The sequence below is a fragment of the Siniperca chuatsi genome, linkage group LG5 (genome assembly GCF_020085105.1).
Source record: "Siniperca chuatsi isolate FFG_IHB_CAS linkage group LG5, ASM2008510v1, whole genome shotgun sequence".
Lineage (NCBI taxonomy): Eukaryota > Metazoa > Chordata > Actinopteri > Centrarchiformes > Sinipercidae > Siniperca > Siniperca chuatsi.
In genome coordinates, this window is record NC_058046.1 from 2,971,305 (window position 1) to 2,996,748 (window position 25,444).

Below are 25,444 nucleotides of genomic sequence, written 5' to 3' on the forward strand. Positions count from 1 at the left end.
AAATCCTCCTGCCAGACAGTCTGGCCATTTGCACCCCACAAACACATTCATAGATATTCATCAATCCACGTTATCTTGCATTTTTATAAGCATGTATCAATACTACAGACCGATAAAGAACAAATGTACATTATTTTTTATTCCAATTGAGTTAGACATTTTAAAAAAACACTGAGGTCCTGAGAGCCGACTCTACTTCCTACACTATACTTCTACTTTTTTACTCTACCACATTTATCTGACTGCTGTAGCTACTCGTTATTTTAGATGAACATTTTAAAAACCTGTAATGAGCCAAGGCATTGGCATACAGTGAATTAAGCCGTCTGAAAGTATATAAAATTAGTAAAATTACCTCTACCACAGTCGGCTACAATATCAAAATGCTGCTTACAAGTTAATGCATTAATAATAATAATAATAAAATAGGGTAATATTTAAAAATGTAACACTCACAGAGCCCATTTTGGCTGCATAGTGAGTACTTTTACACTTTAAGTACATTGTGCTGATAATTATTACTTTACTTGAGTAAAGTTTTGAATGCTGGACTTTTACTTTTACTTACAGAGTATTTCTAAACTGTGGCATTTCTACTTTTACTTAAGTAAAATATCTGAATACTTCTTCCACCACTGTCATGGACAGCACCGCCCGTCACGCCCTTCTTAATGAACAGAAGAGCAGCAACAGCCTCACACCACCAAAGTGCACCGCTGACACGTTTTCACAGTTATATAGTAACATAATAATCACAATATCACATAATATCAGCAGAATCGCCTTTTTGTTTCACTTCATTCATTCTTCGTTTGTATTTTTCGAACCACTGAAGAAATCACATGTGTGTGTGGTGATTCAGAGGAACCAGGCGAACAGATCGATGCATCTTTTTGTACACTTTATTCATTCGTTGCAAGTTGGAATACGCATTGCACCATACTTTGCAAGTTCAATCATTTGACTTTATTGAGTATTTTTGGGGGTGTTTTATGACTTTACGGAGGAAAGCGAGCGAGATGAGGGATGTAACAAATGAGCCTGGTTGGACAGAGTCTTAAACCCCGTACGCCACCGGGACTCCCCATACTTTTATTTTAGTATAATATAGGAATAAAGTTCCATCTTATCTTAACTTTTAAAGGGAAAATTCCTTGCACTTCTTTACATATTACACATATATTATTATAATGCTTTAAAAGTCTCATTATGATCAGTTCAAGAGTTCAGTATAACATCCACATTAATTACAAAAGATCCTTTATTATTTTAGCTCTCTTCTGTCAAATAAAGACATTTTTTAGCCAGAAATTCCCATCTCGGTTCATTAATCTTAATGCAATAATAAGATTAAAAGATATTAAAATAAAGAAAAGAGTCTTTTTACTTTTATAAACTTAATGTTTATTCGTATATACATGAATATATTAATCTATAACCAAGAAAGGAGAGAATGTACAATGCAAAACAAAATCTCTATATACAAATCAATAAATAAACAAAAACATAACCAAGGGCAGTTTTGTATTTCTACGTAGGTTTTGTGTTCTTGGGAAAAGTAAAACAAAGAAGAGACTGCAGTTAGAAAAAGTTCTGAAATCCTTTTGTTAAAATGGAAAATGGCACCCGAGCACAGTTCAGGGGAACAAAACAACAACAAAATAAAAATAGAAATAAAAACACACACACCACGCCAGCTGGTTTCCAGTTTTTAGTATTTTTTTTTTGTAAACGCAGCCTTTTTTTGTTCAAACTCGCACAGAATCAGGTCAAATCACAACGTCATTGTCAACACGGGCTACGACGACACACAAACCGGTCCAACGTCAACCTCATCAGCACATAAGACGCTCGCCGGGTCCGGAAATTAATTTAAAGTTCCACTCGTGTGCACAATGTCTACGTTCTCAGAGAACGCAAACACACTTCAAAGTAGAGACGAAGCTGCTGCAGAAACGCTGCCGTTACTGTGTTCAACCGGGAAAACGAGGAATCACTGGAACCGGGACCAGGCATGGTTTGTTTTTAATGAACGGCCAGATAATACGAAAGTTTTTAATCCAACCAAACGCCACAGAGAAGGAAGTGACGCTGCGTTCAAGGTATGTTTGGAAAAGTGACCAGCTGTTTTAGGAAATTATTGAGACCTTTAAAAAAAGGAATTAAACTATATATTTGTGAGCTGTTTTTAAAAGAGTTTTAATAAATAGTAAATTTGTCTTTTTTTTTTTTAGGAATCTGTAAATCAGCTTTAAGAGGAGTGCAACAGATACTGCTCAGTTTCGACTGCTCGTGGATCAGCTGCAGTTAACTGACTCTTATAGTCTGTTTGTGACATCAAGTAGGAGATACGAAAACACTTTTTCACAGGCACCGCGGTGCATTGAAGGTCCTGTCGCAAACAAGTTGCTATGAAAGAATGGAGGAGGAATATCACTGAAAGTACATATATCTAATATATCACTACACTGCGTTGATGAACGTTTGTAACACTCTTAAAGTTTGTACCACTGCTCTGCAGGGTTTTCACCACAGATGTAGTGGGTTTTAAGCGGTTTTCATCCCTGAAATTTGGCCTCAAAAACCAGAAAAAAATATCTCAAAGTCTGATGTTAAATGTTGAGCACCAGTGGGAGGAAATATATACAGTAATATTCAATCGGTTAACAATTTTAACAAAGTTCTTACACACCATAAAGTCTTCTTGTTGAGGTGTGCAGGATCAGAAACTCATGACACTGTCGACCACTCGTACTCACAATTCAACCAGAGATTTGCTGCTACATTTTTTCAGTGAACGCACCTCAGATGTAGAGTTTGGTTGGAATAAAAACCTGGTTTATGGTTAAAAACTGCTGATTTTGATGGCAGAGAGTTTGGAATATTTGAAATTTCGCAGCTGTTTTTATCCCGAAAGACATTAAAACGTGAAAAATAGGAGGATAAATTCATGAAAGTGGGGTTTCTACAACAGCTTCATCTGCAGCATCTTTGCTTCAAGTCTCTTGGACGACAGTCTAATTCTCCACAGGGAAATGGGTCCAGACAAATGTTTTGTTCTCACCCTTTTTTTTGTTTTCCAGAAAAATGCGACAACAGTAAACATACAAACTAGATTTTTTTTTCACTGTGAAAGGCAGAGGAGACATCTGTTAAAAGTAACCTTTTTCTCACTTTCTTTGTTATTTTTGGCACATGTAGGGTCAAGCCCGTTGCCTTCGCCGCTTGCCAACAAGATGAGCAAAGGGCGGATGTTCACTACGACGCCATTAAGGGCGAACAAGACGAGGGGGGGGGTTTGTTCACAGTGCTCGACATGACGCGCTGATCAACAGGCAGAGAGGGCAGAGTGAAAGGGTTAAAGGTCACAGTGTTGAACAGCGAAGGATTTCACGCCACAGTGGCACGAACAACATCCACGACGTGCCTCCTGCCGCTCGTCACCATATTGCTTTCGCAGGTTTCTTCTTCTTCTTCTTCTTTTTTTTTTTTTTTGGGCGTTTCATTCATTTGATCGTTAAGAGAATTATGAACTTCATGCAGGTGAAAATAACAAAAAAAAGGCAATACATGGTTGCAGTGCAATCCAGGCGAATTTAGTGTTTTGTTGCAGGTGATATGAACAACTCAGGAAAAATCCAACCTTTGATATTCAGTCATGAAGTGTTTTTTGGTGAACTCATTTTGCCTTAGTGATTTCCTACATTTCCCAGGATGCTATGCGACAGCACAACAGAAGGGGTTTGAAAATGGGATTTCTCCACGTGTTGAAGCGGTTAGCGTGGAGTCGTAGTGACAGCGATACTCTGAATTCTGAAAGAGTTTAAAAGTGTGGTAGCCTTTCCAAAACACAAAAGCAAAAGCGTAAGAAATGCATTAAACAGTGTGTTTTGTTTGCTCTACCATAAGCCACAAACGTTAGCATGTCAGGCTAACTAGCTCACAACCAACAGTAGTAACCAAGTGTTACTTTCAGGGCCAAGGAGCACATCATTACAGGTTATGTTAAAAAAAAAAAGGTCCTGTTCATGACTAGCACATCTACTTTGTAGTATTTCCCCCACTGTGTGTGGAAGCCGGTCCCGGATGCTATCAGAGTTTAGGCTAACGTTAGCCGCTCTGTCCTGCTTTTTAGTGGATTTGGGAGAGTTTACACTCCAGCAACCCCAGCCTATGTTATCCGAGATAGTACGTAAGCTAAGCAGCCAAACTGGGATCGGCGTTACATTACATTTTGCCTTATCATACTTACAATACCATGACTAATAACTCTACCCTTCAATACAAGAAAAAATGCTGTTTCTTTATTTCCATGTCTTTTGCATGGATCATCAACTGGTGAGGATGTTGACTTTTTCCCTCAAACCTGTTAGCTTTAGCATGATATCATGTACGTAGCATAAGTGCATATTTAAGACCCCATTTAAAGGGTTCTCGTTTTAAACAAACTGGAAACATAAAAAAAAGTCAGCCGGAGGTGTTTTCAACAAACTCATGAAGCCAACATTAGCTTCATTAGCTAGCTAGCTACAGCTGACTAAATCTGTTAGCGACAGCTGGTATTTCAGCCGGCAAAATTACAGGCCGCCGGCCAGAAATGAGAAGCAGCTTTTATCTACTTTTGTCTGAAATCAAGGACCCATTTGTTTCAGAAAATACTAAGAACTTTGATGGTAAATCTGCCACCGTTGTCACTGTAAACTGCATATGTGCCTTGTGAGAATGGAGAGCTTGACAGGTGCAGAAACAGCAACTACGGGGGTTGGGCTTCGCTAACGGTGTGCAAACAGAGAGAAAATGCAGAATCCAGAAAAGAAGCCTTTTAAAAATGTTAGAAATGTAACTTCGCATGCATGGGAATAAAAGAAATATGGACCCCAGAAATGGATCTGAAAAACTAGCTTTTTTGTAACAGTGATAAAGTGTTTTAGGTTGGATTTTTCCTTTTAAAGAAACAGATCATTTACAGCACAGAGAGGAGAGAGAAGAGTCAGTTCCCTCACGTGCAGTTTGGCAGCATCACCATCGTTCATCTGGGCTCCTACGAACAACCTTTAACACACTTTACGGCCCGATTCAAGGAGCTTTTCTGCACTTTGACCAGTTTCCCACATGTGGAAATAATCAAAATCCATCTTTTCCACACTTTCTATAAGAGAGAGCCCACAGCGGAAAGACTCTGTTGTCATCACCGGCACGTAAAACCACAGCTGACACCGCAAGAAAACGTCCTGCAGGATAAATCAACTGGATTCGAAGGGTGCGTCTACAGCACACAAGCCTGTCATGGCACATTTGGAAAGTGGTTACTAATGGATGTGAAGGGTGATTCGCCATGTTGGAAGAACTAAACCACTAAACCAGAGTCTATCGCTTCTTCCCATGCAATGTTAGGGTCCAGGGTTAAACCAAAATATCAGAAAAATTTGAATATTGTTACACAGCCAGAAAAATGTTGAATATTGTTTTGATGATTTTATGTAGTTTACATTTTTGACCATTCTGTTGTAGCCAGAAAGTAACTACTGCAGAATCTGACAAGAATATCTTGTTTTTGATTATTAATATAAAATAATGACAGCTTTCACTGAAATACCTTAAAGTCAGCTTTTAGTGTCTTAGAAGGTATGGAAGCCCATTCATGCCAGAAAAAGAAAACATTTGAAGAAAAATTAGGAATGATAAAAATACTCATGGATAGACCTAAAACAATTGGTTGACTAATCGATCAGCAAAAATTCATCGGCAACTATTTTGATAATCGTTTAAAGTAATCTTTCTCGCAAAAAAATACCAAAGATCCCTTATTACTGCTTCAAATGAACAACATTTGCTGCAAAACAAGCTAATTGAAGACATTAACTTGGGCGTAAGAGAAATGTAACAGGCACTTTTCACTGTTTTCTGACATTAATTGATTATATCTGATTATAAATTATCAATCAATAACAAAATATTCGGCAGTGTCACCCTTATTCATGGTATTTCAAAAATGTTTTTTTTTCCTGGCAGAAATGGGCTTCCATACGGTCGACTGTTTGAAAGATTAAACAATAGTCTTCTGCGAACAGCAAACATGACATTAAAACGTCTCCCTCAGCAGGTAAGAAGAGACGTTTCTGCTGTCTTCCAACATGGCGGCCGGCGGTCAGGAAGTAAAGAAAGCAGTGAAGTGCGGCTCGAATGACATCTTCAGAAGGATAATTAGCAGCACCATATCAGAGCAGAGAGATGCGAAAAAAAAATGTACAAAGCAAAATGAAAATAAGTGTTGATATTGTGACGAGTCTATTAACAAAATCTCATGGTCCGTTTCAAAAGAATATACTGCACAGTTGGTGTTAATTGATATATACACTGTTTTTTTTTTGTTTGTTTGTTTTCAGCTCACTTGTTCTTCTTTCAGGAACGTTTTCTGTCCCGGTCAAGTGCGATCGAAGGACTGCCACATCCTTCACGGTGTAGTGGTTACGATTCATTAATAATAAAAAAAAAAAAGAAAAGACAACAGTGGCATGTGATTCATGGCTGCGCCCACTGGATTTTGACACCGTGTCTCCATTTTTAGACTACTTGACCTTTTGTTTTTTTCCAACATGGCAGCGTTCAGAAGTGAAAATAGTTCAGATCCCTCCATGTCAGCGTCGCTGGTGTTAAAATGCTGAAATGAGTCCCAGCGACCAAGAGCGGAGGGCGAAAGGTTCAGTGCTGCAGTCTTAGACACACTGTCGACATCAGGAACCCCGGGGCGAGACGGTAAAGGCGGCGGTACACTCACAACAAAAGTTCCCTGAAGAAATAGAAACACATTCGAACCCCCAGCTGTTACACACGTCTGTGTTTACTCGCTGCGGCTTCGTATTGTTCGTTAATGTACACTCCATGAAGGAGGGGGCGTGCATGAAGACTGAAAAGTAAAATGCAGAAGAAAAAAGGAAGGCTGCCGAGGGACGCCGGGGTTTTAAAAAATTGTTTTATCGAAGGTGCAAAAAAAATCTCGCGAACAAGAGGCTTGAACAAAAATGTTTAAGAGCTGACCGAGTGATGTTAAGGTGTAAACAGTTGTAAACAAAAAGTAAGACCAGGAAATGAAATGGATCTGCTTCTCCACAAGCTGACACAACCAGTTAGGTGAAGTTTCACGCCGAGTGGAGGCTGGTACAGAGTTCGACTAGTTCAGCCACCGAGCAGCGGCGCCCGACTCCAACGCAGCTGTTTGTTTTTTCCCCACAAACGAACTTCTTCACCAGTGGGCGTTTCCTGCGTCAAACTCGGTCTTTTAACGTCCTCGGAGGGTCCTGATGACACGACAGCTGTTACTAAGTGCTAAGGTACTCCTCTGCTTTCTGCTAATCCACAGAAAGGTTGCTCCTCTGGCGTCTCAGTCTTTGTCCAAACCAAAACTCAGATACTTCAGGTTAGTTTGCCTCCAACAGACCCGAACAGAAATGTTTCTTCTGAGGAGGAGTGGAGACCAGAGAGGGTTCAGGGGGTGGAGGGGAGGCAGGAAGTGGTGCGTTTCTCCTCAGAAAATCCCTTTAGCGATTTTCAGTCCCTTCTGTTTCATGCGAGGCAGCGTCGAACTGGCCACGTTCTTGGCCCGCACCGGCCGGGCCAAGCCGCGCTTCTTCAGCACAAAGTCGTAGTTGGCAGTGGAGTTCATGGCGTAGAAAACGTTGGCATTGTCCGGGATCCGAAGCTCTGTAGATCGAGACGAGAGAGAGAAGAAACAACACGTAGTCAGGCAAAACAAATCTGGTAAAAATCTTTTGTTTTGGTGAGAAATGAAGTGAAAATGAATCAAAAGAATAAGAACATCAGGAGTTATTCTTCCGTGACCAAATACGGGATTATTTTGTTTAATCTACGGAATAAGATAACAAAAAGATTACAAGATAATAATTACAAGATGATGATTTGTGTGTTAGCTGGGGGCTCAGCACACATGGTATTACTGTTAATAACATAATTTTACAGATTAACAGAAAAGCATTTTCTTTCCTTTGTCAGGGAGGAAGCGGTAATACCCCAATCTTTCAATTTATTTGTATTTTTCTTGGTGGCGGTTCCAATATAAATTTTCAACAAGGTTGGGCTGATATATCCAACTGCTAACAGGCTCGTTATAAAAATATTTGGCATCAGATTGAGATTCCTCCCTGCCACAGCTGCAAAACAAAAAACACCCTAAACAACCTGACAACATTTTCTGTTCTTTGTAAAAAAAGTATTTATTTACAGATAAGATTCGACCACTTTTCCAACATTTCATGTCTAATCTAGAGTTCTGCACAGGCCTACACCTGAGACCCCAGACTCACCTGCAACTTTAAGACCTGACCTGATCAAACCAAAGGTAAGATTTGAGAAATTTGAACCCAACGAGGCAGCTTTATTAGATACAGAAGCTATATTGTATCTGTATTTCATCCACTGCTGGCCATTTGCTCGCCAGGCTACACTCTCTTTCCCTCTCCCCACTGGACTTTGTGTATCTACAGTACTTACAATATATAAACAGCAAAAAGGTACAGTCTAAGAGAGAGAGAGAGAGAGAGAGAGAAATGTCTTAATAAATAACATCGGCAAATGACTTAACCTGAACCCGACCAGGGCTGGGTTATAATGGTTATTTTCAAATGTAAATTATTAAGAAATGTCTCTCTTCCTGTCTTTGACTGTCTGCGGACCTTTAGTCAGATCTTTGCGGAGACGCACAGTCAGAATGCGTTGTGTTTTTGGTTTTTTACCTTTGTCCTCAGAGATTTTCTGCATCAGCTCGTAGTCCTCGGTCTTCTCTCGCTCCAGGTTGTGTTTGATCATGGCTTTCCTGATGACGGCCGGAGTCTTGTCTTGACTCGTCACCTGAATCGAGGGACAAACATCAAAGCCTTGTATCTTTGTCAGAGTCAAACTACCTGTAATCTCTACAAAAACAACGTCTTCACGGTAATAAAATCTAAAATTAAATGTTGTTTCTTACTGCTAGCATGTTTATAAGACAAATTATATTTCTTTCCTGCTGTTTAATATTGTTTTCCTGAATCAGAAACGTGGTAAAACCTCGACTGCAGCCAGAGAGGCAGGAAAATCTCCAAAATGGTGTAAAAATAAACGCTGGCATATTCCTGTAAAAGTGTCCAGTTTACCAAATATCTGACTTTTCTGCCTGAAATAGAGTGAATCAGAAATTCAAACTTGTTTTGCCACTGAGATGTTTCTGAAATTGTTTTTAGATTTAAAAACAATTCAGTATGAACCAAAATTGTATCTAAAGTTTTAAACGTGGGCTTTGGCAAATGAACAACCATTTGGTTTATTACATTATGTTTTGGTTGTTTTAATTCTAATTATCTGCTAATAGTTAATTCTCAAGCCCTTTATGCGATCAGAAAGCTGCTAATTCTGTGTTTGTCGATATGACATCTTGTTTTTGCTATGCCCATATTATCCTACCATTTGCTAATTAGCATTAATACTGTACTAACACAATATTTAGCCGATTGTGGCAGCTGATGACACAGAGATTGTGATATTTTATGCTCACCGGCTCTAAAAAGTTTTATTTTCTGAAACAAAAAGAGTTTGGAGATGAACTCACCAGGATGCTCTTGTACATGTTGCCGTTCTCCACGTCCAGGCTGACCCTGATGATGCAGCAGTCGTCCACCTGCTGGTTGTACAGCGGCAGCGACAGAGTCGAGTAGTTCGACACCGCAGACACCGAGCGTTTGTGTGAGCGGGAGGCTGACAGCGGGGTGGAGCAGGAGACGGAGGAGGAGGAGGCGCTGCTGGAGCCGGAGGCCGAACCGGAGGTGTCCAGAGACGACAGAGACGTACACTCCCAGAACTGAACGGGACAAGAGGAGAGCAGAGGAGGTGGTGAGGACAAAACGCTACCGGACAGGACGCTGAAGGTTACACTAGGACTATTTTTATTATCAATTAATCTATCAGTTACCTTTTGGATTAAAGGAGTACTCCACCAATTTTAAATATCAGTTGTCATAGAGTGCTCAGCCTGTGAAAAGTTGTCATCAGGGTTATCTCTACCTGGGCTTGTAGATGAAAGATTTTTGACAAAAAGGCTGTGTGGAGTTTAAAAGATGTGGGCACTGACCAGTATTTACCAGGTCTAATGAAGAGGTATGAGAGTTGTATTGTGGGAAATGTAGGATCCAGTGTTTTTCGAGCTTGACCCATACTAGGGAACAAAAAGTCAGGAAGTCTCGGCCTCTGCTGCTTCATTTTTTTTACCATTATTTAATCTCTCTCCTGCTGCCCTTTAATAGCTCAATCATTTAGGCTGTAAAATGTCAGAAAATAGTGAAGATTTCCCATCAATCAACATTCAAATTATAACCGTGTCAATTAATTTTCTGCAAGTGAACTAATTGTTTAATTGACTAATAATTTCAGCTGCACCAATACTCATACCTTACCCATGTTAACATGCTTATGTTTACTATGTAACATTTGACATTGTTAGCTTGCTAACATGGAAGATCTACTCTATGAACTCGAGTGTTGGGATAACATGAAACTTTGACCTGCTGGTGGCTCTAGATCAGGGGTGTCAAACTCAAATACACAGTGGGCCAAAATTTAAAACTTGAACAAAGTCGTTGAACCTTTTAATATGAACCCAAACAAGTTTTGCTTTAACATTGAATGTGGAAGCAATGCTTATTACCATTCAATGTACAGTCCCCGACAAAAATATAGGGAAATGAAAATATTTGAATTGACATTTGCTTTGAACCAAATTTCAACGTAAAATATATTTATTTTTAATATTATTTTCATGTATTTTTTAGTTTTCTATATGATGCAATTTATTTTATAAAAAGATCAAAAACATTTTTTTTTATGTTTTTATTCCGACAAAAACAGGGAAATTAATCATTTGTTGACTTTCCGTGCCCAAGAATTACATCTGAACACCAATCTGGCACGCTAAAAGCAAGACTTTTCACTGAAACTCACCGTTTCATAGTGTCGTCTAATGTTGTGCTCCTTAGTTAAAGCCACGTTGGCTCCACATACGAGACAAACAGGTGTGTCTTTTACACAGGTAAACAGATATTCTGCCTCCAAAAAGCTCCTGTTTTCTGCCTTTCTTTTCGCCATTTTTGGGAAGGGGTAGCACGGTGACAGTTGTAGCATGAGGTCGCTATGACTACTGTCACACAGGAGAGGGCGTTTCTGGGTCCTGTCATGATTGACGCGCCAAAACAACAGCAGAGCATTATGGGATTTGTAGTATTAGTGGTGAATACGCTGTATAATACCGGCGGGCCAGCTCTAGTAGCCATTTGGTATTGCCTCTTATAATTACACTGCGGGCCAGAGTTTGACACCTATGCTCTAGATGAAGCTGAAGATGAATCAATAATTATTGAGGTATTTAACTTTAGACCCAGAATCAAAATTTTTGGTTTGACATATCAAGCACTCAGGAGCATATCTAATTACAGGTAAACATTGTTAAAAAGGTCGTTATACTGCCATCTAAAAATACTTGATCAAGTTTTCAGGATAAAAATGCAAATTAAAAAAAGTCAAACTTGTTACCGTTGATGTTGTATCTGCTGCTGGAGCTTCTCTCCCCAAAGCAGAGACGGTGAGTTTCACTGAAGGAGTCGACGTCTAGAGAGAGAGAGAGAGAGAGAGAGAGAGAGAGGAGAAAACAGAAGCCATCAACAAACAGCTACACAGGTGAACATGCAACACTAGCATATAATTGGCTGCTTAGCCTGTGCAGTTAAAGGTGGAATGAAGCAACCAGGAAGAGGTAGACAACATCACTTGTGCAATAATGGGACATTACGTGCAACATCATGGACATAATCATTGAACATTTTGAATTAACCATATACACTTACATGAGCTTTGATATTGTAAATACATAGCTATGTGCAACTCACCAAGGAGCAACCTTACCGTTAACCTTGTGTATATTTTTGACATTGTGTATATTTTGGATTTTGTGGATTTTGGATATAATACCTTTATACTGGTAAATGTTTGCAGTGACTTCTCTATCCCGTCTTTCCTTCTTACTTTTCTCTCATGTCCCTCCGGAGAATCGGACAGGAAGCTGGCGTTCACGTCCTCCAGGTCTGAACCACTGGAGCTGACAGAGGTGACGCTGAGGGCGTCGCCGCTGTCCCCCCCGCCTCCTTGGTACGGTCTGTAGTGCGAGTGGTCGAACGACTTGGAATGAGATCCTGGGGCGCTGCTGCAGCCGGCCTCCGTCAACTGCCGGCTGGACACGAAATAATAACAGGGGGTCATGATACTAGAGAAAAATCCTCCTACAATTATTAGGCTGAATGTTATGATTATAATTTGAGTTGTAATACATGTGGACACAGCTTGTCTCTCTCTCTCTCTCTCTCTCAACAGCTCATTCTGCACCTCACTTTTGATCAGCACTGTCACTTACTCGCTCCAGCGTTTCATGATTCCTCCGTTCTTCTTGGCTCGGAGCGTGTTGCTGGCCGACTCCGACAGAGGCTCGATCTCACAGGACAGATTGTAGCTGCGGGAACAGGAAATCAGGACGATGACAATGTTAATCTGAATCCATCTCAAGGATAAGACAGGACGGCCTTGTTATTCACAGCTGTCCTGCCAGTTCAGTACCCAGAAATCCTGCACTGGTATGTCAGTAAACAGAACCCTGAGTGCTGGAGAATCACGTCATTCTATGATTATGACGCAGGTAAGTCCAGCTTTCTCTGGAAGGAGACAAACTGAGTCTGCTCTTAATTATTTAGAATTTAATGTGGGAAAATAGAAGATCTGCTGTGTCAAAATCAGTAGGAATGGGTCATTTTTCTTTACATATTTTTACCAAACAAACTTGCCTGGTGCAGCTTTAATACTTTGTCTTATTTGTGTTTATATGCTGAATATAATTTGTCTGTTGTTTCAGATGCTTCCAGTGGATTTCACCACTAGAGCATGAATCTACCAGGCATCTTTCCCTTAGTGTTATCGTCATTTTTTTTCCAATGAAGTGCTAGCCGCCTCCTTTGACCACCAGTATCTTATTTTCTGAGTGCTCTGTTGCTTTTGTGCAGCAGTAAGCTTCTGAGCACTTTAGATAAAAATCTACTTTTTAGCTGCAGCTGAGAACAGCACTCAAGATTGTTGAGAGTAGACACCCGACACATACTGTAATGACCATTTCCACCAACATACACGGATGTTTTACAGTCAAAAAGGAGCACATGTTGAATGACTGAGGTCTACACACTGGATGTCAGGGGTTTGAATAACTACACGACCCCTAAAATCCTGTGAGTACATGACAGAAATACATTTTAAAAAATGCTAATCCAGAAAAGGCAAAGAGAAACACTGGGTTTGAATAAGACGGTGGATGGAAAGAAGAGGGCAACAAGGACTGCAAACTATACAGAGAGAGTTGGACAGTGGTGAAAGGAGTACTCAGAACTTTTACTTAAGTAAAAGTAGCAATACCACAGTGTAGAAATACTCTGTTACAAGTAAAAGTCATGCTTTAAAAATTTTACTTGAGTAAAAATACAAAAGTACTGGAATCAAAATATACTCAAAGTAGCAAAAGTAAAAATACTTATTATGCAAAATGGTCCATTTCAGAATCATATATATTACTGTATTATAAGTATTGATGCATTAATATACTGTACTTATCAGTTTAATGTTGCAGCTGGTACAGATGGGGCTAATTTTAACTACTTAACGTACTGCTGGGTAGCTTAATCTATAATAATATATCATAATTTTTTGTTGATTATATTTTCTATTAATAATCTGAATCTGCAAAGTAACTAAAGCTTTAAAATAAATATAGTGGAGTAGAAATATAAAGAAACATAAAATGGAAATACTCAAAGTAAAAAAGTACCTCAAAATTGTACTCAAGTACAGTACTTGATTAAATGTACTTAGTTACTTTCCACCACTGGAGTTGGAGGAGAGCGAACTTCAGAGTGAGGTCAACTTCAGTTGAGCTGTGGCAGCTCTTCTTATTTCTTGCCGATCGTAAAACTTCAACCTTAAAAATCATCTTGTGACTGGATGAGAAGGCAAAACTTCAGCACCACACGTTGTAAGATTTTATCTGGTCCTCGTCTGATTTTCTGCTCGCCTGAAGGGGCGCGCACTGTTGAGACCGAGGGAGAAAAACAGCACAAGTGGACCGACTAACCTCTCTGCCTCGCTGAGTTTCTCCACGCCTGCGAACCACTCTCTGAAGTGGCTGTCCTGAGTGAAACTGTAGTTGTTGGAGGCCAACTGGAGCAGTTTGATCTGAGCAATCACCTCAAACTCCTGCAAGTAGAGGGCAGAGCAGGAAACAGTCAAAGAAAGGGATTTAATTGTCAGATTTAGATTTGCCAGTTTTGTTTTTATCTGTTTTTTTCTGTTCTGAGCTGAAAGATGATTTCTAAAAGCCACTGTGCTTTTGTAAATCTTTTCTTCTTTTAGGTTTTTCCCGATCATTACAACCAAACAAGACAACTGAATTCACCTTTCTCCTCTTCTCGAAGTTGATCAGACCACCCTGAAAAAGGAGATAAGAAAAACATGAGAAAGTTGCAAAAAATTAAAACCTTAAACTTGTCACAGTAAAAACACGTGTCAGGTGTCTGACCTCAGTGTAATCCTTCATGGCAGTGTCCATCATCACCAGGTCCGTCAGGAAGGTCCCTAGGTAAGGAATCGTCCCCTGCATCACTCCCTGTTGACAGAAGGACAGAGGGACCATCAGTGGAGGTAAACATGGAGGCCGAGCGAGAAAACAACTTAATGTGGAGGTACTAAAAAACAAAAACACTTTCCTCAGGGCAGGATTTTTCAAGTTAGAGAGGCACAGAAATGCAGAACTAAAGTCATGTTTTACAGGTAAAATCAAAGTGGCTGATTAGGTCATTTTTCTCTGTTACAGCTGCATTTTGTCCTGACACCAGCTGCAGCTTTAATACTTTAGATGATGAATATAATTTGTCTTTTGTTTCAGATGCTTCCAGTGGATTTCACCACTAGGATATGAATCTACTAGGCCTCTTTCCCTTAAGTGTTGTTGTCATTTTTGAATGGTCGATATTTTGGAGGTAAAATCAAAGTGGCTACTATCAGCATTTTGATAATGTGTGGATTTCCTGACTATACCATTCCAGATATTTTCAATTACTCTTAAAAAGGAGCATCAGCTAAGCACTGTAAGAGTTTTATATTAAACATAACAGTATAAACATACAGTATATATAGTCTCTCTCTCCTCAGACTGGACAGACTTCACTTGCCACTAGATGGGGCTGTTGGCACAAAATTGGTGCTGCTCATTGCTCAGTGTGGAGAGGCAGCAGCCAGGGCTGATTGTGTGAGTATAACAATGTGAAGAAGAGCAGTTTATTCATAAATAAATAAAGACTGTGTTAAAAAAGCAATCGCCTCTGTTGTTTTGGTGTGTGGACTCACCAGGTCTCTCTGCTGCTGGTGTCTCCTCTGAGCTCGTTTGGGGTTGATTTCCAAAGTGGCGAACTTGGAGGTGCCCTCCTGCAGAATAATAACAGACAGTATGTTAAATACGCAAAGAAATAAACTGCAATTCTTTAAATCCTGTGCAACAGTTCCCCACATTTCACCAACAGGGCTTTATTACCTTCAAGTAACCCAAACACATCTAAAGAAGAAGCAGCAGCAGCATGTTTTTCTTATCATTTTCCATCCATGTCAGCTGACACCAACATTAATCTGTCTAAGAACTGTAGCTCAGCTGCAAAACAGTTTAGGCTTTTCAACGATGTCTAATCTAACTCTAAAAAATATCTCTGCATGTCTCAATGTGTGTCAGAGGGCAGCACACCTTGAATAAAAGTGAAAACAACTCCCACACAAGTTGGTTTATACTGTATATTTATGACATTTCAGTCTACACAACCTTTATCAGGTAGTTTGTGGAAACCAAGACATTGTAAATAAATGGTACTTCTACGTGGTAGAAGATGAGACATCCTGGTTTTAGTCCCTAGCAGGGGTCAAACTACAATTACGCTTGAGCCTACATTTCCCATAATGCATTTTATTAGACTTTACCCCCATCTCAAACTTGTAATCTCCAAGCCCAAGCCCAATGATCCTTAACCACAGAATATATTATACAACAGTTTTCAGTGGCTGAGTAGTCCTAACCGTGACGAGTAAATTGATCTTCATGTGTAAAACTGATGGAGTGCCCCTTTAATTCTGAAGATACGGCAATGGATCCAACTTAAATGACAACTTTTGTGTGAAAAACCGACTAAATCACTGCTGTTTTCCATAACACACAGGGTCAGGTGAGCATGCAGCTGGACTGGATGTTAGAGAGAAGGAGGGTGAGTGTTATCAAGTGGGAACCTCCCTTTTGTTGAACTCAGCCTGAAATACTTCCAAAAGCTTCAAGAGTGAATTCTGGCACACTTTTAACCTGCCTAAGTATAAAATGTAAATACATTTTTTACTTCCTAAATACTTTTTAAGGCCCTAAAAGTGCATGAAAGTAGATGGGAAACAATTTGTCGAAACATTAGTTAGGTAGTTTAGTTTTCTGATGTCTACAAAGTCATTTCTGTAATTACAAAGCACAAACATGAATGGGACCATATTTTCATGCAGATTGTTCTTCAAAACACTTTTCCTTGTTGCTAAATTTCAGAGGCAAAAAAAATCCCCTCGATCTGACCGAGTCGAGTGAACGCAGCCTGGCCTGAGCAGATAGAGCGAGAGAACGGCAACGCCCCGAGGTGCTCTCGTCAGATCAGAGCTGTTATCTGCACCTGACAAAGGTTTTCTCCTCCTGACTTGACGTCAGCGGGGGGATTCCCTCAGAGAAAGCCCTGGGTGTTAAATCAGCAAACTACTCAGGTTTATAAATAGGTGATAACACATTCACCGTCTCTTTTTTGACACACTGAAAAGATGTTTGTGTGAATGGGAAGAACCTGTTTCCGGTGTTTAAATTTATTTAGTGTCTACGTACAATACACCTCAGTTTGTTCAATTTGAAAACAGCAATTTATACGTCATTAGGTGTCTTTATAAGATAAGTCTGTATTTTTCTTAATGTCAACAAATTCCATGAAAAACACTGACTGTATTAACTAACAGGTGTTGTGTGTGTATCACAGCCAGAGTATCTTCTTCCTCTGAGCCACAGAGCTCCACTGTCGTCCAAAAACTATTAAAATCAGTGAGCCACTCTGTTGCACTGGGTGACATGTTCACCATGAACACACACACTGTAGTTTATTCTGACTCAGCCGCACACACACCGTCCTGCTGCCCCAAACACTCACTAGAGCACCACATGTGGATTCTTCCACCGCTGAAAATAGTCCCCAACAGATGCACTATTCCCTCCTGTTTGTTTGATGAAAACTACAGCGAGCAGCTGTTTGAGGAAATTACCGAGCCTTTTTTAAAGATGAAACCATATGTTTGTGACCCGTTTTACAACATTTAGATCTTCAGCGGGAGCCAATGGGCTTGGAGCTGAGAGCCGCAGACAGAGTAGGTAAGTCAGACAGCACTGAGAGACGGACTTACACATTTTTGGTTTCGGTAAGTCTTTGCTGAGATAATAGGGGTGGGCGATATGGACAAAATCCTTTATTATGGTATATGTAATTTTATATCATAATATTGATATCTATTGTGATAACCGGTAGATATATTTTAGATATAATAACCAGAGAATGTCTGGTTTTGGCTGATATAGTCAATTAAATACCTGACAAATAAAGTTACTACATCACAGTGACGTAAAAATCCAATATTATCACAAAGCAGTTGACCCCAATGGCCTAAAACAGGGATTCTCAAGGTCTGAAACTGTGGGCCCCCCTCAGACAAAAGCGAGATAACTGCACCCCCACAACACCTCCTCATCTACCCCCAAGGAACCGTGTTGATGGGACATTCTGAGCCTTAGTACGGTCAAAGAAATATTGATAGTGTAACATGAAAAAAGTTAATATTAATGAATACTGTAACCATTATTATTCTTTGTCTTACTTCTGTTTGGGGGCTAATCGTGCTCTCAGTTTTGGAACTACAGCTCCCATAATTTGGGGGCTTTGAGGGATCTATACAGGAAGTATAATGTTGTGGGCTACAATGTGACGTTTACCTTAACATGTAATTTTTTAGCTTATATTCGGCACCATTTAAAGTATGCCGAATTAGCTATTAGCAGTTCCTGTCTGCAATGTACCAATGGATGTACAGACAACTATCACTCGATTACTTTGATACAGAGGAACAATTAAAAACACGATGATCCTCAGGCAAGTTCTGGAGTTATATGGAGCGTCTTTTTTCTACGATTTCCAAGCAGACGCTTATGGGCGTTTTTATGGACGTTATTTGCGATGGAGATCGGAGATAATGATATAGTAATGATATACTTGGAAAGTGTAAGTCACGCTGAACTTAAAAATATGTGTATCATGTCTGTGTTCAGAGTGATGACTCCAAGAAGAAGTAAGAACTCTGACATAAATTGTGGCATAAATGTGTGTTCAAGCTAAAAATAAAAAAAATGTTAGCATTCTAATCTTTTGTGATGTTTTGTTAGTGTTGAAATGTTACTTATTATGACAACAGCAGTAAATGCAACATGTAGATTTGTCGTCTCATTTCCTGTTCAGTCACGTTTCTTTGTGTCAGTTCCTGCTGTCCTTGCACCGAGTGCGTCAGTACGAGCTGCAAAACACTCAGAAGGTGTCAACGCCTCTCTGCATTAAACTCCATAAATCAGATATATGATGACAGCAATCTGTCAGCTGCACGGAGCCCACCCAGGACATCATGAGTAATATGTGGATACTGTGATCCAAGAACGTGGTACAAGGTGTTCTGCCCTGCAGGATGTTTCTCTGCAGCTGTTATGAGACAGAGGTGAGAAAGTCCACCGATGGGACGGGTCACCGAGCCGTACGTCCTGCTGCCATCTGTTCAGCTGCAACGCACCGACGCACTCACGCAGATTGATTGATTGGTTCGTCCGATTAATAAGGGCTGATTAGAAGCAACCACTTTACTTTTTACTTCACCGTGTCTCTATGCTGTCATTTCGTTTTCTGAAGCTCCTCTTTCTTATCATGCAATCATCATTAGTATTACGGTACGTCTACTGTACGGCTGTGACAGCTCAGATCCTTGAACTCGTTATTGCAGGTTTCTTGCAATGACAATGTCAGTCTGCACAGATTTTAAGTCACTCTGGCTTAGAGGATCAGACAAATTAGATGGGACCAGATGGGTATCAGCACTGAGCAATACTGACAAACTCAAATATTGTGATTAGGGCTTCAACTGACGATTATTTCCATTATTGATTAATCTGCAGATTATTTTTTCAATTTCGTTTGGTCAGATAAATGTGAAAATGCCCATCACAGTTTCCAGGACCCCAAGATAACGTCTTCAAATTGTTTCCTTTTTCAATTCAATTTTATTTATATAGCGCCAATTCATAACAGAAGTTATCTCATTGCACTTTTCCTATAGAGCAGGTCTGGATCGTACTCTTTATAGTATCATTTACAGAGACCCAAAACATTTTTCTAACCAACAGCTTAAAACCTAAAGTAGGACTAAAGAGAGCAGCGAACCTTCACATTTGAGAAGCTGGAACTGGCTTCTTTTTATTTTTGCTTAAAAAATGACAAACAATTAATTTTCTAAAGTGTTACAGATAAATTATTTGTTGATATATATATATATATATTTTTTTTTGTGTGTGTGTGGCATTTCTGCTCTATTATGCTATTGATACCTGCAGGGGGTGACATGCAGCAAAGGCCTGGTACGCACTCTACCAGGTGAGCCACCGGGGCGCCCCCTAATTGTGATATTTTAATATCAAGATATAATGATAATGGTTATGTGGGGCTCAATATTGATGCTTTAATAGACACTTTCAAAATTATTTGTAGTGTTAATATGATGATCAAATGAGCAGAATGATGATTTTATTCAGCTAGATCTAGAGCCCTTAACTGTAACGCAGTATTTAAGACCAGAAAACGATAACGTTTAGGATTTACAGTATCTGAAAGTTACAATAATTAATTTACAGAAATAATTTGAATCTTACAGTATAATCACAATATATTATATTAATTTTAGTTATTAGTAGACAAGCAGAGAGCATTTTTAAATCTTAAAAGTGAAAACTGTTTTTTCTTACCTCCATTTTCACAAGGAAAAATTACATTATGAAGTTTTAACAAGCTACAACATATGTTTGATATTTTTTATATTTAAAGTCATCATTTTCTGTGTGTGAGCTGTGACCCACCTTCACCAGCAGCTCTCGGCTGAGGGAGTAGTTGTTGTCGTCTGAGAAGATCTCGGACAACTCGCGGAAAGTGCGGAAACTCTCCCTGTGAAGAGACGCAGAGGTCAGCGCACGAAAAAACAATCAGGCAAAGACCCTCTGCCTTCAACAGCATTCAATCTGTGCAAATATGCAACAACATATATGGAGCCCACTGCTGTTAACCCAAGACTGGAAACCTACCGTGACAATTCCTCCCACGTCCTCTTCAGGCGGTGGATGGCGTTGCACTGCAGGGCGGAGAGGATGGCTCGCAACGAGGAGAAGTTCTTCAGGATCCGACACTCCTAAAAGCAACGGGAACAATTATCCAGTCAGAAACAGATACAACAAACTGTGCTACAACTTAAAATGTTTTTAGTAGCCATGTTTTTCTCCTGTTCCTTTCTGTCTGATAAGCTACCAGCTCCTAGGAGACCTTCAAAAATCTATAATATCCCTTTAAAATCCCTTTAAATTGTTTCTAAGTGCTAAACTAAGTAAACCAGACAGTGGTTGCTCACCCGAGCCACGTCTATCCACCTCTCCAGCAGCCTGGCTCTCTGGTTGGGCTTCAGCGTCGGGTTGCTCAGGCAGGTGGTGATGACACAGTTGGTGACGGAGTTGAACTGGGCCACAGTGGCTCTGATGGTGGGAGCCAGGTGCTCCTTCCCCTTCTTATCCCGCTGAGACCAGATCCCCCCCAGGCAGTGGTAGGGCACCACCTTCTTAAACAGATCCTGGACACAGAGAGAAACAGAGAGATGTGAAATATTAACAAAACAGTTTGAATACAGCGTTTGAATACTTTATTTTACGCACCAAACCAGTCATTTTGCAAGTGTTGAGCGAGTTAGTCCATATGATTATGTGGTTTCAAGCTGAGGCTGTTTTAAAGGGTAATTTCACACAGAAAGGTCAGTTTACTAGTCATCGGGAGTACCAATCAGCATGCAGCATGTTGCATTATGGGAGGTGAAGGATCCAGAGTTTTTGGAGCTTGACCCTGTCTCCTGTGAATCTTTATGGATATGCAATACTAAGTCAATGGAGTGCCTCTTTGAATACTCTCCTTTGTGGTGGATTCAAGGAACATGAAGCAGGTTATTGAAATGTCCTAAAACCGACGGCTGCATGAAAGGTTGGAAATCAATCAAAAAATAAATTGTAAGTTTTGGAAAATGATCAGCAGCGATTGACGTGCAATTTGAGGTTAAACATGCAAAAGCACCGGCCTTCTATTAAACTGTTGTTTTAAATCCTGATATCATCAGTTTATTGCTCCTGTAAAGCCTGTAAAGGTGAAACGATTAGTTGATTAATAGATTAGTAAATTAGTCAACAGAAAAATAAACTATTTTGATAACCGATAAATCATTTTAGTAATTTTTTCAAGCAAAAATGGCAAACTGAGTTTCTCCAATGTGCTGCTTTTCCTTGGCCATTGTGTAAACTGAATCTCTTTGTGTTTAAGACTGTTGGTTGGACAAAAAAAGAAAATGAAAATGTCCCCTTGGGCTTTAAGAAATTCTGGGTAATTTTTCAGACTAAACGGTTAATCTATCTATTAACCTGACCTACCTTTCACTGATTTGAATGCTAAACTGTCTGGGAAACTATAGAGTTACAGTGGAACAGAACAGAGGTTGAAAGAGACTACATCTGTTGATAAGGGAAAGGGAAACGTCCTCACCGCGTCCATGAGCGTGAACTGCTCTGCCACCATGATGGGGTCAAACGACAGGAAACTAAAACCAGGAAGCTCGTCCTCAAAGCCACTCTCTTCCTGCGTAGCAAAAGGGCAGCCGATGTGTTCCCCTGAAGGGATAAAAAACAAACTTTTTCACAACACCGCCTCAACCTGAGCTCAACCTAAACACAGATCCTGCACTTCTTCTGTTTCAACACCTCATCCTTTCTTTGACCTTGGTGTTTGTTTTTTACTCCCCACAGGATCTGAACATTTCACTCAGCGTTCAATCTCACTGTGTGCTGATGGTGACTGTCGACTAGTTCTTATCATTTGTACAACCAAACTGTTCTTTACAACAACGAGTATTACAACATGTGAACTGACATTATGTCTACAGCTACATGAAATGTGTAGACAAATTGTTTAATCAAATTCTCAACATGAAAAACAAATCTAGCATTTCTCTCCTACATACATCTTTACATTGACTACAACTTTAGTTTGTACTGGGACCCCCTTATTCTGGAGTCCCTGCCCTGTTGTCCCTCTCCTGTCCTGCCTTCATACCATCAGGATCAGGCTCACACTGCTGTCGGCGGTGGAAGTGGGCCAGCAGGTTGCGGGCACGGCGCTCCAGGTCCGAGCCGGGGAAGTGGCGGTGAAGGTAGGACAGAAGCTGGTGCAGACAGTCGTAGTTCGGAGGGGTCCAGAAGTCCTCAGAGTACTGGTCCAGCCACGCGCCCAGGATGGACGAAACAGTGCTGCAACACACACAATCAAAGATGTTACGATATGAATATAAATTATACATCTGAGCTTATTTTAGTGTTGCAGTCAAGCTGTTTGGCTAAATATAAATGCCAAATACATTCTTCGAGTGAGGAAAGGTAACCTTGTTAAAGAAATAGTTCAACATTTTGGGAAATACATATTTTTGTGTTCTTTCAGAGAGTGAGATAACGAAATCTGAATCAATGTCATGTCGGTCTAAGTATGAGGGTGGAGTCAGGACGTGATAAGCCTAGCTTAGTGTAAAAGGGAAAACAGCTAGCCTGACTCTGTACAAAGCAAAAAAAAAACACCGTAGTTCATCATATTTCCCAAAATGTTGAATTAGTCCTTTAAAAAAAAAACATTTAAACGTCATTGCAGGCAGCTTTGACAGTAACTTTGAGCTGGTCCTTTGATTTTGAACTCTAACAATGCAAACAAGACATTTCTGAACCAATACTAGCATTTACAGTCGATTGAGCACCTGTTCTGTCGTCCTCATGTCAAATGCTAAAAATTATAAACGTAATGCTAACAAGCAATAATTTTGTTAGCATGAAATAAATATTAGAATTGACATGACATGACATAAGATAGGCTGTTTTCAAAAGGTATAAATAAAGTCATACTTTAGCATTAAGCTAAAGCTCGCTGCACTTCCTTGATTTTTAAAAATGAATTGAGAAACGCTAAAGGAAAACTGTACGTTTGTCAACCATGTTAATAAGACAACAGCTGCCCATAACCCTGGATTTCAGTGAGGCATGCTAATGCTGCTGAAATGGCAGCATTTACTTGTAACCCTTGGTTTCACTGAGTTATGCTAACATGGATGACATGGTAGCTGCTCCCAGTATTCATGGGTTTCACTGAGACATTTCAACAAACTATTTAACCTGAAGGCTGAATTAACTATGGCCTGTGGTTTCAACAAGCGATGCTAACAATGCTAATGATCTGTTTTAGTAAAACTGAAGCTACAAAGGGCAGTAAAAGCTTAAGTGTTTTTCTCTGTGATTTATTCAATTTTTATCAGTTCAAGAACTGTGTTTTATCAAACTTGTGCAGAAACAGCCTCAGTCTGACAGGTGTCTAGCAAAGAAAAATAACCTGCTAAAACATCAAATCCTGTTGAAACCCCCTTTGACCCGGGGAGGAGTGGGACGAGGCTCGGTGCTGTGAATGTACTCAGTGATTAATGTTGGCAGCAGACTCACTTTCTCAGCTCTGTGCAGTCGTCCTGCGAGACTCTGTGCGCTGTGGCTGCAGGGACATTCTGGAGCTTGGCATACCTACAAAAAGACACACAAGCTCAGTCTCGTTCAACCAAGTTAATGAAAAAATAACATTTAAATTATGATAAAAAGAAAAAACATCATACACTGAACTTGAAATAAAGAGGACCTTGTGTACACAGGGAGAAAAAACACACCTATTTCTAATTTTCTTGATTTTCTGCTTTCATTCATCTTGTAAGAAAAGGCGTTTTTGTTAATGTGTTTGGAAATGGCACATATAATTATATGGCCCATGCATGACAGAAAACTTTAACCTACTGTAACCATTTATCAACCAACTAAATTTTTAGAAATGCCAAAAAAACAAAAAACAAATTATAGCTGGAGATCTTCCTTAGTAGCAATCTCTTTTTCACCAATAGCTAAAATCTACCAGAGTTTGTGATTGTGATTATATTTGTAGAAAATGACATTTTGACTTAAAATCAGCAATAAAGTTACAAATGTAAAAGAGAAGCACAAGTGAGTCAACAAGCCTGTAATAAAATAATAAAATGAAAGCCATTTAAAACTTACAGAAACAGAAATTAATGTTTAAGGAAGCAATGCTTAAAGAAACACATATTCCTTGTTGGGGATGATGTTACAGTAAGTTTGTCATTTTATCAAACATTTATGTTCCTTTTCAATAAATGTTACTAAATTGGCACAAGCTACCTGTCTATGTTTAACTTATTTGAACAATTAAGTATTCGAAAGGCAAAGACGAAGCAGCAAAAACCAGTTTCTTGTTTCAAGTTTTGTAGCTGCTGAACAGGAAAAGAAAAAGTGTTGAAGCTTGTGTGAAGCGGTGATTTTGATTTTTAAAGGGCTGAAGACGTAAAATTAGAGAAGAGTCTGAAAAAACCTTTAATCATCTTGTAACCAGACGGTGTAGTCCCTCATTCGTCCAGGAGTCTTCTATCGCAGAAAAGGATGGGAACTAGAAATTTAAGCTAGTCTGTGTTACATAAGCCCCGCCCTCAGGAAGGAATCTACCTGAGTATCTGTTAATAGCTAGTTTCACCTGAAACTGACCTAATTGTTTCCAAGATGGCCCAGTAATCAGTAATCAGGCCTATTGTTTTTCTAGCTGCACCTCCCTCATCACTGTTAAGTACCTGGTTAGCATGTGATTGGCTTGACCAAGGTGCTAATACACTGTGATAGACTTTGGGCAGATTGAATCTCAGACCACCATTTCTGTTCAAAGAGGGGTTTTCTTTTTTCACAAAAATGGCTTCCTTGAAGGTGAAGATTCTAAGTAGAGAGAAGAGTTGGTTTGGTGTCAAGGAAGCCATTTTTGTGACAGTGTATTAGCACCTTGGTGCTGATTACTGGGCC

General features: G+C 39.7%; 1 protein-coding gene across 9 annotated transcripts in view; it reads right to left on the minus strand.

The window, feature by feature from the left end:
* Window positions 1–1,380: 1,380 nt before the first annotated feature.
* LOC122875746 (ral guanine nucleotide dissociation stimulator-like) overlaps window positions 1,381–25,444 on the minus strand; it is a 66,460-nt gene continuing 42,396 nt past the window's right edge. For 6 of the 9 annotated variants that reach the window (XM_044195214.1, XM_044195211.1, XM_044195209.1 and 3 more), the window contains exons 3-18: window positions 24,041–24,115; window positions 22,620–22,813; window positions 22,053–22,177; window positions 20,884–21,099; window positions 20,564–20,667; window positions 20,342–20,426; window positions 15,475–15,552; window positions 14,648–14,734; window positions 14,525–14,557; window positions 14,204–14,325; window positions 12,449–12,544; window positions 12,010–12,268; window positions 11,575–11,649; window positions 9,602–9,850; window positions 8,751–8,865; window positions 1,381–7,701 (exon numbers count right to left, since the gene is read on the minus strand). In XM_044195214.1, the coding sequence (XP_044051149.1) occupies window positions 7,526–7,701; window positions 8,751–8,865; window positions 9,602–9,850; window positions 11,575–11,649; window positions 12,010–12,268; window positions 12,449–12,544; window positions 14,204–14,325; window positions 14,525–14,557; window positions 14,648–14,734; window positions 15,475–15,552; window positions 20,342–20,426; window positions 20,564–20,667; window positions 20,884–21,099; window positions 22,053–22,177; window positions 22,620–22,813; window positions 24,041–24,115 (2,089 nt within the window). In that variant the 3' untranslated portion in view covers window positions 1,381–7,525. The remainder of the gene's footprint in view (window positions 7,702–8,750; window positions 8,866–9,601; window positions 9,851–11,574; window positions 11,650–12,009; window positions 12,269–12,448; window positions 12,545–14,203; window positions 14,326–14,524; window positions 14,558–14,647; window positions 14,735–15,474; window positions 15,553–20,341; window positions 20,427–20,563; window positions 20,668–20,883; window positions 21,100–22,052; window positions 22,178–22,619; window positions 22,814–24,040; window positions 24,116–25,444) is intronic. The other 3 variants (XM_044195212.1, XM_044195208.1, XM_044195207.1) reach the window with 2 other exon arrangements.